This window comes from Drosophila ananassae, chromosome 2R, assembly GCF_017639315.1.
Source record: "Drosophila ananassae strain 14024-0371.13 chromosome 2R, ASM1763931v2, whole genome shotgun sequence".
In the NCBI taxonomy this organism is placed as follows: domain Eukaryota; kingdom Metazoa; phylum Arthropoda; class Insecta; order Diptera; family Drosophilidae; genus Drosophila; species Drosophila ananassae.
In genome coordinates, this window is record NC_057928.1 from 2,220,533 (window position 1) to 2,237,142 (window position 16,610).

At 38.9% G+C, this 16,610-nt stretch overlaps 1 protein-coding gene across 8 annotated transcripts in view; it reads left to right on the forward strand.

Moving 5' to 3' along the window:
* LOC26515191 (unconventional myosin-VIIa) overlaps positions 1-16,610 on the forward strand; it is a 381,684-nt gene that overhangs the window by 231,274 nt on the left and 133,800 nt on the right. For 5 of the 8 annotated variants that reach the window (XM_014904700.3, XM_044714625.1, XM_044714624.1 and 2 more), the window contains one exon: positions 672-1,191. In XM_014904700.3, the coding sequence (XP_014760186.1) occupies positions 672-1,191 (520 nt within the window). Of the gene's footprint in view, positions 1-671; positions 1,192-16,610 lie in introns of those variants that run through there. The other 3 variants (XM_044714626.1, XM_014904701.3, XM_032453966.2) reach the window with 3 other exon arrangements.

Sequence of the window (16,610 nt, forward strand, 5' to 3'; positions counted from 1 at the left end):
TGGCGAATTTAAGGTACGTCGGAGGTTCCACAACGCCTACTTTTTGGGTGAGCGATCAAATAGCAAAGTCGGAAACGCTCGAGTGGATTTTATCCTTATTAAAAGGCAACAAGAAAGGAAAGCTAACTTCGGGCGGAGCCGAAGTTGATATACCCTTGCAGTTCAGTCGCAGTCCGCTAGGTGGCGCCACGCATTTTAAATTATTAGATATATTGCGGGTCGCATATAGTCGGCCGATCCTTATGAAATTTGGCATATTGAATTATGTTGCCCAAACAGTAATCTGTACCAAGTCCCAGCTTTCTAACTTAAAAAACACCAAAGTTATGCCAATTCCGATCGTTGTATGACAGCTATAGGATAAGTCGGCCGATCCTTATAATATTTATAGATAAGATGTTTGGCCAAATATAACATGTATGGAATGTCCTAATCCTCTTAATGCCGGATTTTTGTTCTTCCCCGTGTCGAATAAGAATATTTTTTATGTGAATAAGAATAAGAATATTTTTTATGTGCAATTATGTTCGCTTGTATAGCATTTTTTCGTAACCAAAATTGATTTGAGATATTTTTGGCGTGGCAAGTGTTTTTATTATATTTAATATGTAAAATACTAATAAATTAATTTAATCCGACTATAAATCTAATTTCATTTCATTTTCTTTCAGGTACGTCCGTTGCATAAAACCTAATCTTGAAAAACGGCCAAATTGTTATAATGCATTATTAGTTCTAGATCAACTAAAATATCTTGGAATTGTTGATATAGTTAGAATAAGAAGAGAGGGCTTTCCGATTCATTTAAATCATGAAGAATTCATTATAAAGTATAAATGTTTAATGATACGAAAATCCTTCGCAAATACACATAATTATATATCGGATATATTAGAAATAATAAAAGTTTCAAGCTCAGAATGGCAAATTGGCAAGTCAAAGGTTTTCTTAAGAAACGTGGCATATCAATTATTGGAAGATAGACGAAAGCAAATTATATACAGGAATGCAGTCACTATACAAAAACATTGGAAAAAGTTTGTTTGTTTTAAGTCGTATCTACGAATTAAGAAAGCTGTACTAATTATTCAACATTCATATAGAGGATGGAAACTAAGAATTCGGTTTTTAAGAATGAGGAGAAGTGCCATTATTATTCAAAGTCGACTACGTGGAGTTTTTGCTAGAGAGGTAAGTTTTATTATGAGAAAAATAAGTAAAAAAAGATTCTCATCTATAAACGAGAAAGAAAACACAACTTTGCCAGCAGCCAAAGTTGTTATTTAAGGTTTTTCAGGTTAAAGGTAATGTCCTTACATCGATTTGGTCGTAAGGCTTGCGTGGCTGAACTTCATGCTTGTTACTCGCTGCGCTTACCAAAGTGGCCTATATCCTATTAGATATGCATAGATAGAAAATAGACAGATAGCTTCGAACTATTAAAATTTTTTTGTTTTTAGAAATAGATTTAGGATGGAATTCTCATTCTCAATAATATTAAAATACTTTTATCAAACCCAATGTAATAGGCACCAGCCGTAAATACTCATATTTACTTATTTACACATCCAAGTTATGCGCGGTCGGGCCACCGACCATAGCTTAGATTTAAAGAGTTTCCGTTTTATCCCTATATCAAAGAATTAAGAGCACACTGCTCAACTCCGACAATCGCCGTCATAATTATTTACCTGCTGAGTCACTAGGCCAACGGCCGACGGAGGCAGTAAACTCCGCAACATAATCTTCGTAACTGTACAAGGTAGCTAAGGAACACTACTAAGAGCAACTCAACGACTGAACCAGTAGTATATTAATTTTACCAACCAATATATATAGGATATAGGATTCTAATTTTAAAAATTACACCGCAAAAATAATGTAAGTGGAATTTTTTATCCAGACTCTATCCAAATGTGCAAGATGAAAATATTTTTTGTCGAAGATTTTAAGAAAAAAAAATTTTAATTCAAAGTGTTTGATTTTGCAACAAAATTGTGTTTGTATAGAAGCGATAGAAGGGCTAATAATAAAAAAATTAACGAATGATTTTAACTCCTCGTTAAAAAATGATTTTAATCTGATGCTAGTTCAGAAGTTGATTGCGACTCATATGGTAGAAAAGAGTTAGCTGCAGCTAAGTTTTACACTAAATCTGATGTACAAAAAAAAAATACAAAAGTACAAATAACTATAAATTAATTACATAAAATAATACGTTTTTTTACACCAACTTAAAAGCAGAAACGATTTATTTTTTTCGTCTTATATAATATATATTAATTTTATTTTGTTGTTCATAACTTTGCCCGGCCCGGACGGTAATATAAAACACGCGTTCGAACAAAAATTTGTTTTCCTTATTTCGTGTGCCTCAAGCCTCAGCACAAACCCCGGAAACAAAAGTGTTGGAGACAAGCGGCCGTTGCCGCATATAGCATATTCCGTCAGTACGATGGCAGCTCACGCCACTACCAGGCCGTCATCATAATTAGAAGTAAAATCAGGGGCCTAAACTTATTGCAGTATTGTGACGAGGTAGAGAAAAAGCTCATCTTGTTAACCAATAAATTAAGCATTGTTGTAACTGTAACTGTAAAAGTATAAGCATGATAACCAATAAAGTAAGCACCTGTGTGAAAACCTGTGTGTGTTTATATCAGGCCTAAGGCGGATCACGAGAGGTACGCTTTTAGGAAGATAGGAAGTGTAGACCGAGCGAAAAAAGCAAGGTCGCCAACAGGAAAAGATTCCTGTTGCGAAACTACCATAACAAACAAATGCTTCGTCCGCCTATTCAACATAAAAACGACGTTCTTCATACCACCGGACTTGTCATCCTTTGCATCAAAAATCCTTTGCTGATCCAAACGAAGCCTAATTTTTCGGGTTATTGCGGATTTTGTCAATAAGGAAGTCCAAGACCTGCTCAAAAACACGTAATTCAGAAATCGGTCTCCCCTTATAACAACCCAATATGGGTTTTGGACAAGAAAGAAACCGATGAGGCGGGTAATCGAAACATGCGACTTGTGATAGACTATCGCAAGCTAAACAAAAGAACGGTGTCCGACAGGTTTCCCATGCCAAGCATCTCAATGATATTGGGCAAAGCCAAGTATTTCACAACGCTGGACTTAAAGTCCGGCTATCATCAAATCATTCTCGTCGAAAAAGACCGCGAAAAAACGTCGTTCTCGGTAAACAGTAAATATGAATTTCGAAGACTCCCTTTTGGGCCAAAAAATGGGGCCAGCATTTTCCAAAGAACCATTGTCGATATCCTGCAAGAGAAAATTGGCAAGTTTTGCTCTGTCTATGTCGATGACGTCATAATTTATTCGGAAGACGAAAACTGGGAGACTGGGTTCTAAAGAACCTATACGATGCAAACATGAAATCTCATTTTTTTTTAAAACGTTAATTTTCTCGGGTTTATTGTCACCAGAGAAGGTAAAGGCAATAAAGGAATTCCTTGAGCCAAAGAATGTTTGGGTAAATTATTATAGCAAATTACTATAGATGCTTCATAAAGGCCTTTTTCCGAAATCTTGAATGAGGAAAAAGAGTGTATCTAGGTATAAATCCAGAAATATCCCAGTGCAGTTTTCTGAAAAGAAGCTAAAAGTTTTATATAAATTGCGGAACAAATTGGCGTCTAAGGATGTCATTCACAGATATCCGGATTAGAAGAAGGCATTTGATCTAACGACTGATGCCTCAGCCTATGACATTGTGTTTTCCCAAGAAGGTCGTCCTATTACAATGATCTCGAGGACATTGAAGGACAGGGAGGTTAACTATGCGATTGTATGAGCATTAGCCAAATTGTGGCATTACCTATATGCGGTGAAGAATATAACCATCTACACCGACCATCAACCTTTAACCAATGCAGTGTCGGATTCAAATCCCACCGCAAAGATTAAAAGATGGAAAGTTCAAATCGAAGAAAGCGGCGCGCGAATTTTTTATAAACCCGGCAAAGAGAATTTAGTTCCTGATGCTCTATGCAGACAACAGCTTAATGCAGAGGGAGAGCAAGCAGCTGAGTCCTGTGCAGCAGCTTCACAGTGAGCGTTCGCTCACTCATACCATCGAAACACACAGACACAGTCGTCCCCAAAGGTGTGAATGCAATACTTGCAATGGTCCTCGACGATCTGGTCCGTGCATTTCCGGCCACAGAGTTCTGGCACTGCAAAAATAGAGACAGATATTATTGCAGTTGACGAGAGGAGAGAAATCCCATAACAGGGCCCATAGAGCAGCCCAAGAAAACGTGAAGCAGTTACTCACCGAAAATGGCTAAACTGGCAAACAAAATTGTAACCAATTTCAAAACATGCGCCAGGGCCAAATATGATAGACACCCGAGTAAACACGAGATAGGAGACCAATCCCTTCTCATGTGGGGGAATTGTTACACATTGACATTTTCTCCATAGACAGAAAGTACTTCCTCACCTGCATAGATAAGTTCTCCGAATTTTGCTGTAATGCAGCCCATTGCTCTCAGAACAATCGAAGACTTTGAGCCGGCCTCACTGCAGCTCATGAATTTCTTCCCGAAGGCAAAAACTGTTTGTTGCGACAACGAACCATCGTTAAACTCGCACACAATTGAGCATGTTGACCGGCCACTTTGGGGTTGGCATTTCAAGGCATTGATAAGAGGCCGGTAGACGTTATACAAACACAAGCGGAGGACACACCAACAGACATCCTAGAGAAGATCAGAAGCTCCCAAGTTGCGCTCAGGGCCAAGGAAAACGCCTTCCGCCAAAACAGGATTTTTGAAGTTGGCGACGAAGTCCAGGTAAAATCAAACCGAAGACTCGGAAACAAACTCACACCGTTGTGTGAGAAGAAAACCGTTGAAGCGGACCTGGGGACCACGGTCCTCATCAAGGGGAGGGTGGTCCACAAGGACAACTTTAAATAACACCATCAGGCTATACGCCTCCTATAGTTATAGATTTTGGCCACTAGGCATTAGTTATTAGATCATGTTATTTTAAGTGACACCTTTTGGCGGTGGGAATTCTTAATACATATTGAATTCTTAACTAATAAATTCAAACAAAAAAAAAATAGAAATTAATACTATTAATTAAGTTCAAAACCAAATCAATTTACTAACGACTGCGTTCAATCAGATTTTGAACTCAGCCAAAATTTCACAAATCGACACTGGCCATTTATTCGAGACCTTACTGTCTGGCAATAAAATTTTAATGATGGAGTTGCAAAATTAAATGCTTGTTATTGCATTGGCTAAACTCAATATCGTCAGCCCCAACATATTAGATCACGCAGATTTGGAGTTAATTTGACTTTAAGAGCTCACCAGCACCCCCATTAGGGATCTTTTGTTCGTCTCATCCGTAAAAATAGTACAATCCGTTAACGTCTTATACTTTATAATAAGATTTACATTTACATTTACATAACATTTACATTTACATAAAATTTGACTAAGGTAAAATTTTCATGTAAGAAAGTCACAATATACCCGGTCACCCAAAACGATGTAATGCTTCAGTTAAAGGACAACGTCGTTGAATGTTAAAAAGAGGTCCACCAAATTAATGATTGCAGCACATTTTGCCGGCTTGCAGCAAGTAGCTCATTCGCCAGAGATCTACACGCAGGAGGAACTGCACCCTGTGAAGCCCAGCCAAGCAACTTGCTCCCAATCACACATGTAGATGAGGGTACCTTCATCATCAATGACTTCAGCGCAGGTTCGAGTTGACAACGGGTCAGTATCTATCTACAATCAGGCTATCTCCAACTTCTGTAAAACTTTACTAAACAAGCTAAACTTGCAATAGATATGTTTTGAACAAAGAAACAGTTTTAGATAGCCATGACTTTTTGAAAATATGAGATTAAAAACTCCAATTTAATTGAGGAAAATATTGTTTAACCACCTATAATAAATTCAATAAAATTATTTCGAGTTTTTCCTTAAACCCAAAATTAAAACATAGTATGATCTACTGATTTCAATAAGAAAATAAAAATCTTCCATAGAAAAATGTTTGGGGAAAAATCATAGAAGACCAAAAATTAATGTAGAAAATCTGAGATTTCAACTTTGGATGAGTATTCCAAAGATATGGTAACTGCTAGATACCATTTTTTAATTTTAGTTGGTACACGTACATTTCAAAAATGATATGTACTGGAAACAATGATGGTCATCGCCATTACACGGCCTACATAATTCAATATATGGTAAAATTTGGTAAATTTCTTCTCTTAGGTGTACCGCGGAAACGGTGGGTGATAGAACCTATGTTTGTTCTGGACTTTTTATAATGTCTTATCTCATATGGCGTCCTCTTTTTATTTACTAGTGCTCTACTTGGAATTCTATTAATTAGGTTTGTTGCAGTCAAGACTGCTTCACCCCTGAATCTTTTATCTAATTGTGCACCGTTAACCATGGCACGGGCTTTCTCTGTAATGGTTCGTATCATTCGCTCAGATACACCATTTAATTGAGGTGTATGTGGCACTGTCAGGTGATAAGTGATTCCTTTCCTAACACAGAAGATACGCATTTCATTTGATAGATAATTTCTACCATTATCAATATACAAATGAACTACTTTGAAATTAAAGTGTGCTTCACTTTTCGCTACATCTTTAAACATATTAAATACATCTGACTTATGCCGAATCAAGTGTGACACAGTAATGTGTGAATTTATCCACAAAAATAACAAAATAGTTCTTCTCATCTAAAGAAAATGGTGTGATAGGTTCACACACATAAGAATGTATTATTAACAGGGTCGCGTAATATGTCTTTTATCCTTAAATAGGTTAAACGGAAGCCTAGCTTGCTTTCCGCTCAAACAAGGTTCACAAATTTCCTCTGATAACTTTAAACTATTATATTAATAAGGCTTGTGTCATTGAATAAATTGTTCTTCTTTATTTCTAATAGCTTAGCATTGCTAATGCACCCAAACCTCTCATGCCATAATCTATAATTGTTGGATTCTTTACAAGCAATCTATGGTTGCAATCTGAATCCTTTTTGATTGTCATTCCATTCTTCGATATGGTGACACTATCACTGTCAAACTCGGTTGTCAAACCATGCTCTTGTAGTCGTTTGACCGATATGAGATTTCCAGCAGCCTCCTCGGAATACAGCACATCCTCCAGTGTTATTTCATAATCATTCTGCAATCGTACGACACCACGCTGGCATAAATGAATTGGCCTTGCTTAGCCACAGCGATCTTTAATGGCGGTTTCAGGTCCATATAATCAGCATACAGAGAATCATCATTTATTAAGTGGTCATTCGCACCGGAATCCAGGATCCGTGTCACAGTATTTGTCCGTGTATTTATCCGTGACACAGTTGCTTAACATGAATGCAACTCCATATGATGTGGTGGTTTGAGCTGGTCTATTGCCGTTTTCTTTTTCATTTTTATTATTATTTTTATGGTATAACAATCTCGTGATAACAATCTCGTTTAATATGCCCTACCCTACCACAGTAGTGACACTTAATATTGCCAAATGGCTTACGTCTACTTTCGCTTACTGATTTTGTCACTCTGTTCTTAAAAGGATACTTTTGTTTATTCTTATTAAAATTATTGTTATTATTCTAAGCTACCGCTTTCATAACCTTTTTGCTGGTATCCTTTTGATCACTTCTTACTTTAATTTTATGATCTAATAGCCTATTCTTAACGAAACTTAAAGTCAAGTTTTCCTCGGACATCGTTTCGATTGCTGTAATGACGCCATTGTATGACGAAGGTAGTGTGAGTAATAGATATGACACTTTATCCATTTCCTCAATCTTAGCGCCTGCAGCTAAAAATTCACTAATTAGTTCATCAAACACAATGAAAAAATTTAATAGTGGCATCTCGCCCGAGTGTCAGGAGTCGCTTGCGCGCTGACAATTGTGAAGCTAGACTTTTTCGTTCCTATACGGCATCTAGATTTTTAAGAATTTCACGAGCTGTGTCGTCACTAGATGCAAAATTTAAGAACGAATCACTTAAGTGCTCAATGAACACACCCTTTGCACTTCTATTATCCTTGACCCAATTTGATTCCTCACTATCAGGCTTTTCCTAATCTACAACATTAAGAATATCTAATTCTGCAAGCAATGAGCCAACTCGAAACTTCCATACGGAGTACTTCTCTTCATTAAACGGTTTTATGTTTCGCTCCAATTTCTCCATTACTTCTTCTATCACCTATACACACGCACACAAGAATTAAAAAAAACAAGAAAGGAAAGCTATCTTCGGGCGGAGCCGAAGTTGATATACCATTGCAGTTGAGTCGCAGTCCGCTAGGTGGCGCCACGCATCTTATATTATTAAATATATAGCGTATCGTATATAGTCGGCCGATCCTTATGAAATTTGGCATATTGAATTATTTTGCTCAAAGAGTAATCTGTACCAAGTCCCATCTTTCTAACTTAAAAAACACCGATCGTTCTATGACAGCTATAGGATATAGTCGGCCGATCCTTATGAAATTTTGTACATAAGATATTTTGGTCAAATATAACACGTGCGTAAAGTCCCAACCCTCTAACTTAAAAAACACCAAAGTTAGGGCATTTCCGATCAATCAGTTATATGGCAGCTATAGGATATAGTCGACCGATCCCGGCCGTTCCGACTTATATACTACCTGCAAGGAAAAAAAAAATGTGTGCAAAGTTTCAACTCGATAGCTCCAAAACTGAGAGACTAGTTTGCGTAGAAACCGACAGACAGACAGACAGACGGACAGACGGACATGCTCATATCGACTCAGGAGGTGATCCTGATCAAGAATATATATACTTTATAGGGTCGGAGATGTCTCCTTCACTGCGTTGCACACTTTTGATCAAAATTATAATACCCTCTGCAAGGGTATAAAAATCAAAACTAATTTCACCACACGTTGCAATCGAATAGAGACTTCGCAGGAAAAAAAATGAATTTCACAGGAATCTGCTACGGCATATGTGCATTTACAAAAAAAAACTACTCTTATTGATTTAACTTCTGTTAGGCATGGTCTGGGCCTATAACCTATTGAAATAATTGATATTAATAGACACCGCCCTACACCAATTATGAAAAACACAAGATCCTCTATGCATTTACTTGTTCAATTTATTATCCTCTGCTCACCACCACACCACATGTATACTTGATCAAGCAAGAACAGGAAGAGAAAAAAATGGCACTTCAGTATTAAAAAAAGCTTAAATCTATATATATCGATAAATGGTATTTTTGATTGTTGAATAGGGGTATTCCAACATTAGACCATCTTACCACATTCTATCGAATGACAGACTCGCGTTGTTTGAACTTGTTGTAGGACCTTATCGTCATCATGCTTTAGCACTTGTTTGAGCATAGATGTGGCGTCGTTAACCCTTTTTTGTAACGATGGCGACTTATACTTAACATTATTGACGTAAGTCATCCCAAATGGTTGTTCTGCGTATTATGGATCACGGTGTAGGTTGATTAGAACGGGTTAGACGAGAGATCTGCGATACATTCGGCGGTAACCTGATATCATGGAATATTTTTGGTGATTACGGTGTCGATTGAATCTGGTATTATGTTAGGGTCTGACGGGTCACTTTACCTTTGGATTTTTTGGTAGAGCTGTTTACCCTGTAGAGAGATTTCTTGTTGCTATAGTCTCCTGCTGCTTTAAAATGATCTCTTAGTGAGTTGAAAAGGGGCATGAATTCGCCTGCAGATATGGTGAACCGAGGGCATCAGTAAACTGCAGTTTTACTTAATAGGTTATCAATGTTATTTTTATCGTAAATCTATGCAAATTCCTTATGGTAGTGGTGTTTAATAGGGTTTCTTACAAGAATTCCTGTCCAGCCATGTGCTTTGCCGTCGGGATGATATGTTTCGTAGAGCATGTGACAGAATCGCCGGTGTCGTCAGAGGACCGGCACGACTCCCTTTGGATGCACAATTGGACGAAATGCCCCTAATTTGGCCACAACCGTAATTTTAAAGCTAGAAAGTTGTTTTGGAAAATTTTGAGGATTTGCTGCTTATATTATTTGTGAATTTCGAATTTTTCCCACATAATAGAACTACAGAATATATAAATTCATATTAATGTTGTAATATTTTTTCTTCATTTTTTTTTATCCACAATTGTTAAAAAATTTATATATCTTAATATTTTTCCATATTATAACATAGCTTAATTAACGAAATCTTAAAAATAACTTTTATTAATATAAACGTCCCATAGTATGGTATACTTTTAAGCTCGTCTTCAACACAATGTACTAAAAGTGCAATAACTTTTCTTGGCAATGAGTGTGATTTTAAAATCTTTTTAGAGTGATGCTTGATAAGTAAGGATCAAATCCCAAGCTCGTTTTCCTGTTTCTATTTCCTATCCTATCGCTCTTGTTATATTTGTTGCGAGCCTTAGATGGGCTTTTATCTAAGTAACCAGCAGGAAGTACAGATGTCAATTATTTGTTGACCATGAAAAAAAATTTTTGGACCGTAGCGGTCATTGGATACCACGGATATTTAATTAAATGAAAACGAAGCGTTTCTTCACAAAATTGCTTTAACTTATTTAAACAAACGTCATATTTGCATGATATTTGTTGCCATACTTTTAAAATGTCAGGACTATTTATGGTATTTATTGTACTTTTTGCCTTCTTAATAGACATAGCAGCTGTTTTAATAAATGAAGTTAAGAAGTGTTGAATTTTCCTTTGCAAGTTCGGAAGCAAATCTTCTTTTATGCCGTAAACTTCCTACCTCATAAGAGACCCGAGGTCGACCACCAAGATCACGATTACAATCATTTTTTGAATAAAATATTATCAAATCGATTTCCGGTTTCCGGATTACTTCGACGTAAACCCAGTCAAAAGTAGCGTTGACATTGCGATTCGTATCCAGTCAGTCACCTCGACGAATAGCAACCTTGCTCGCATCTATTGAAATATTCAACCTCTCCGCGAATTCCCGCAAATTATTTAAATGCTATCTGAATATACACATAACAACACATACTATCACATAAGTTGTTCACAAAAGCACATATGTATAATTAAACTTATACAATTTTCTACATACCATGCGAAACATTTCCCATTTTAATGTATTTTAAAGCCAAAATTAAGAAACTTGACAAGAACAGCTGACTTTCAAGGGCTGGTGGCAGACAAGGACTGCACAATAATTTACCAATTAAATATTTACAATGTCAAGGGAATTTTCTTAACTTGAAATAACTGTAACATTATTGATATATTAACACGAAATGTTTAGGTTGTAGCCAAAATAAAGGCATCTCATCCCAATTGCTGTGGAAAACCTTATACCTCGGGGACACTAAGAGTACATTGTTTGAAAAGAATCATTGTTTGATGACGACAATCGACGTTCATTTTGTTGTTGGGTCCGAGATTGACTTATTTTTCTTTTGCAGAGAGTATTATAATTTTGGTCAAAAGGGTGCAACGCAGTGAAGGAGACATCTTCGACCCTATAAAGTATATATAATCTTGATCAGGATCATCTCCTGAGTCGATATGAGCATGTCCGTCTGTCCGTTCCTACGCAAACTAGTCTCTCAGTTTTAAAGCTATCGAGTTGAAACTTTGCACACACCCTTCTTTCCTTTGCAGGCAGTATAAGTCGGAACGGCCGGGATCGGTCGACTATATCCTATGGCTGCCATATAACTGATTGATCGGAAATGCCATAACTTTGGTGTTTTTTAAGTTAGAAGAATGGGAGTTTCAATGGATTCCTCTTTTGGCAAAATAATTCGATATGCCAAATTTCATAAGGATCGGCCAACTATATACGATCCGCTATGTATCTAATAATATAAGATGCTTGGCGCCACCTAGCGGACTGCGACTCAACTGCAAGGGTATATAAACTTCGGCTCCGCCCGAAGTTAGCTTTCCTTTCTTGTTTTTTTTTAATTATAGGGATTATTCTCCCAAATTTTTAAGTCGATTCGAATGAAAGTTTGGGAGATACAGTCCTGAAAAGGTGGACGCTCGAGGTCAGGTTTAGGCAGAGCGCAAACTTAAAGCGCGTTTTTATCAAAACTGTGTTTTTGAAGTCGATTGTCAAGATTCCTCGGAAACTACTCAACCGATCTTAATAAAATTTTGCATACCTACCTTTATCCAAGGGGTCATGGAAAATGACGTCTCAATTCTTCTTTGAATATGTATATTTACGAAACCTAAATGTTGCAAATACATTTTTGAAAATAGGCAATTTTTCGGCCGCGCAAACCCACCTAACCCCTTACGTCATCTGGTGATTACAATGCAAATCATACCGATTGGGGTTCACCGCCTGTCAACCGAGAGGACAAGCACGTTAATACCTCTATAATCCAGCCCTCGAATAAGCTTGACTTTTCATCTCAGTGTGGTTTTAAATGTTGAATAGTGGATCCCAATAAACGCTGTGGTCGCATTGACTTCGCAATTGCCACAGAAATTTTGCGAAACCTTAGTCGCCCTTAGCTTTTAGATTTCTAATCATCACAATTCAGATTAAATTCTTCTTCTGCGCTCTCTATCTTCAAATCTAAGTCGTCCGCGTAACATAACATCGGTTTGTCGTTTTCGTTATGCCGCTACTACAGTTCGAATTTGGATACACGGGATGGCACGCTAAAGACAAGAGATGAATGAAGTTGTGTTTTGTTTTCGTATTAGTATTGGTTGGGAAGTTGTTGAACCTTATCGAGCTTGCGATCTTGTAACGAGCTTTTTAGGTTCGACTTCGAAACTTTCGTTATTCTAGAGAATATGATATGTTGTATTTGTCCTCTCTTTATCTTAAAGCGAACGGACGTGTTCCGGTGTCCGGACAATCCGGTGTTTATTTTTATTTATTTATATTTTTATACCCTTTCAGAGGGTATTATAATTTTGTGCAACGCAGTAAAGGAGACATCTCCGATCCTATAAAGTAAATAAGAATATACACTTCATCAGGATCACCTTCTGAGTCGATATGAGCATGTCCGTCTGTCCGTCTGTCTGTTTTTACGCAAACTAGTCTCTCAGTTTTAAAGCTATCTAGTTGAAACTTTGCACACACCCTTCTTTCCTTTGCAGGCAGTATATAAGTCGGAACGGCCGGTATCGGTCGACTATATCCTATAGCTGCCATATAACTGATTGATCGGAAATGCCATAACTTCGTTGTTTTTCAAGTTAGAAAGATTGGACTTTCTATGCATTCTAATGTGGACAAACTTATACGATCTGCCAAATTTCATAAGGATCGGCCGTCTATATCCTATAGCTGCCATATAACTGATGGGAGTTTCAATGGATTCCTCTTTGGGCAAAAAACTTCGATATGCCAAATTTCATAAGGATCGGCCGACTATATACGATCCGCTATATATCTAATAATAGTCCGCTAAGTAAAATATGCGTGTCGCCACTTAGCGGACTTCGACTTAACTGCAAGGGTATATAAACTTCGGCTCCGCCCGAAGTTAGCTTTTCTTTCTTGTTAAAACCAATTTTTACATTTCAAACATATCAGTACCGCATCGCGTATGCAGTTATATATTTGGAGTTAAAAGAATAAATTTATTAATTTTTTTCCAAACATATCTCTGCTCTGCTTCTTCATCTTTTACAATGTTGCTTCTATTGTCGCTCAGTAGATATTCTTATCTATATTCCTTGCAGTTTACTAACCCCCATTAAACGCTCCCTTTAATCTCCCTTTTTCGTTTCCCTGGTACTGTGGTTCATGGTACGTCAATAATAAAAAAAAAATATATTAATTAATTTTTTATTTTATTAATTTATTGGATATGATAGTACAGTTTACAAAACTATGACTAACAGTTTAGGGGCGTAGTGCTAGCTACGAGGCCTTCGACTACGTGTTTTAACTATTTAGTTATGTTTATAATTAGCTAAGTTAACAGTAAATTTATTTTAATTTTAAATTTCGTTGTACAAATTGGTTTCTTTTAGGAATTCGATGATTGCTTTAATGTTTTCTGCTGTTGGTGTTTATTGAGATTATTTTATCTCTTCGCGAAAACACACGAAAGGAAAAAAGGTGGCTGTAGAAATTAAATTAAATTGCAAAAAAAACGAACGAAAACGAAAAATGCGTGCACTCTTTCCAACGTTATAAATTCGATTATATTCATATTAACGAAACCTTGAGCCTAGCTTATCTAGTGCGGCGAAGCGGGGCGAATTCATGGGAGAGCGCAAGTGAGAGCTTCACTTGCGCTCCCGCTCCGCCCTAAACTAACTTATACTAGACTTCATAAAATTCCACGTATTATCTACATCTAATTATACACCGGCCCCGTTGATGGCCTTCCCTAGGCTTCAACTATTGGCAACCTTGCCAGCTTGTGGACTGCTCTCCGAAATACTGCTCCTCTACTCGTCCTGACGTCGGCGACCCTGACCCTTCCGTCCGCGCCGGCGTGAGTCTCGACGACTCTGGCGGTGATCCACTGCTGGGGCGGCTGGTTGTCCTCGGCGACCAGCACCAGATCGCCCTTCCTGGCGTCCTCCTGCTCCAGCTGCCACTGCGACCGCGCCTGTAGGCCCAAGACGTACTCCCGGGACCAACGCTGCCAAAACATTTGCTTGATTGACGAGACAAGCCGCCATCGCCGCAAGCACGTTAGACCCTGCTGGTCCGGGGTCCGCGGTGCTGGTGGGGCGATGAGCGGCCCGCCTGTCAACAGGTGCCCGGGAGTCAACGCCTCGCCGTCGCTTGGGTCCTGACTGAGGGCGCCCAGGGGCCTCGAGTTCAGGACGGCCTCGACTCCAACGAGGACGGTCTGCAGCTCCTCTGCGGTCAACTTTGCGCTGCCCACCGCTCGTAGGAGTAGGTGTTTTGCAGACTTCACACCTGCCTCCCATAGTCCGCCCATGTGCGGAGCCCGCGGCGGTATGAATGCAAATACGCATCCTTTTTTTGATGCGTATTGCCGCAGCTCGTCCGCTTCGCTCTCGATCTGGTGCCGCAGTGCCGCGAAGAGGCGACTCGCTCCGACGAAGTTCGTCGCGTTGTCGCAGTGCACGGTCTGCAGACATCCTCGGCGCCCAACGAACCTTTGAAAAGCCAATAGAAAGGAATCAGTTGACAGATCGGAAAATACTTCTAAATGTACTGCTTTAGACGAAAAACAAACAAACAGGGCAATGTAGGACTTGTATGGTGGCCTACCACGAATTTTCAAGGTCAAGGAATAGGGCCACAGAAATCCACGCCACATATGGAAAATGGGCGGAGAGCACGAACTCGATCTAAGGGCAAATCTCCCATGATTTGAGTCATCAGATGAGGCTTGCATTTAAAACAGCGTATGCATGACCGCACTATCTGACTGCAGACTTCCTGCTCGTTTACTATCCAAACGCGCTGTCGCAAGAGACTCACTAGTGCTCGTGGACCCACATGAAAATTCGACTCGTGCAAGTATCGGACGTAGCTCTGAACAAATTGAGAGCGCTTCGTCAACAATACTCGAAACTTGGCATCGTACGAAATAGGAGCATTAACTAGTCGCCCCCCGACCCGCAACAACGAAAAGGTAAGCCCAGCCTGAGAGGTTTCATGGACAAACGGACTTAGCTTCTGTAGGCTTGGGCTAACAACAAGATTTTTTCTAACATTTTTAATTTCCTCTTGATACTCGTGCTCTTGGACTATCTGGACAATTTTATTAAACGCGTCTCGATATTCGACAGGGGAAGGTACATTATCAGAAGGAACTACTAATTTTTTACACTTCTTTATAAAGCGGACGATGTAAACGAACACTCGCAGCAGTTTTAGGTGAGAGGAAAATCCTTCTATCACTTCCAACAAATATGAGGTAGAGACCATTGCAGTCAGTCCGACCGCACTCTTCTTTGCTTCCATTGCAAAATCTCTGGTGACGGATCAAACCGAGGGCTCGTTGGCCACTTCTCTTCCGGCTCCGTTAAAAACGATGGAACCTGTGAACCAAATTTATTCTATCGTTTCCTTTACGTCTCCACCTCTTGACACAATATCTGCCGGGTTCTGTTTAGTTGGTACATGCCGCCACGTGCTATCCTCTGACCACTCTTGAATCTCAGCAACTCTATTTGATACGAACGTTGACAACGACGATGGATGGGAACGAATCCAATGAAGACAAACTTCCGAATCTGACCAATATACACTTCGTTCGATCGGTGCTTTGATAAGAGGTTTTATTTTGCGACATAGGTCCGCGAGAAGGTGAGCGGCACATAACTCAAGACGGGGGAGCGTCTTTGTCTTGAGCGGCGCTACTTTCGACTTTGCTGTCAACAATGAGACTTTACTACCTTCTGCAGATTTGCAACGGATATAGACGCAGGATCCATAGGGTCTCATCGATGCGGCAGAAAAGGCATGAATTTCAATTGGTGACATTGGCTCACTCATCACAAATCTCGGTATTGAGATCTCTTCTAACTGTGACAAGGCAAGCTGAATCTTGTTCCATGCGGTTTCCAAGTGCTGTGGAATGGACTCATCCCAATCTAGCTTATTGAG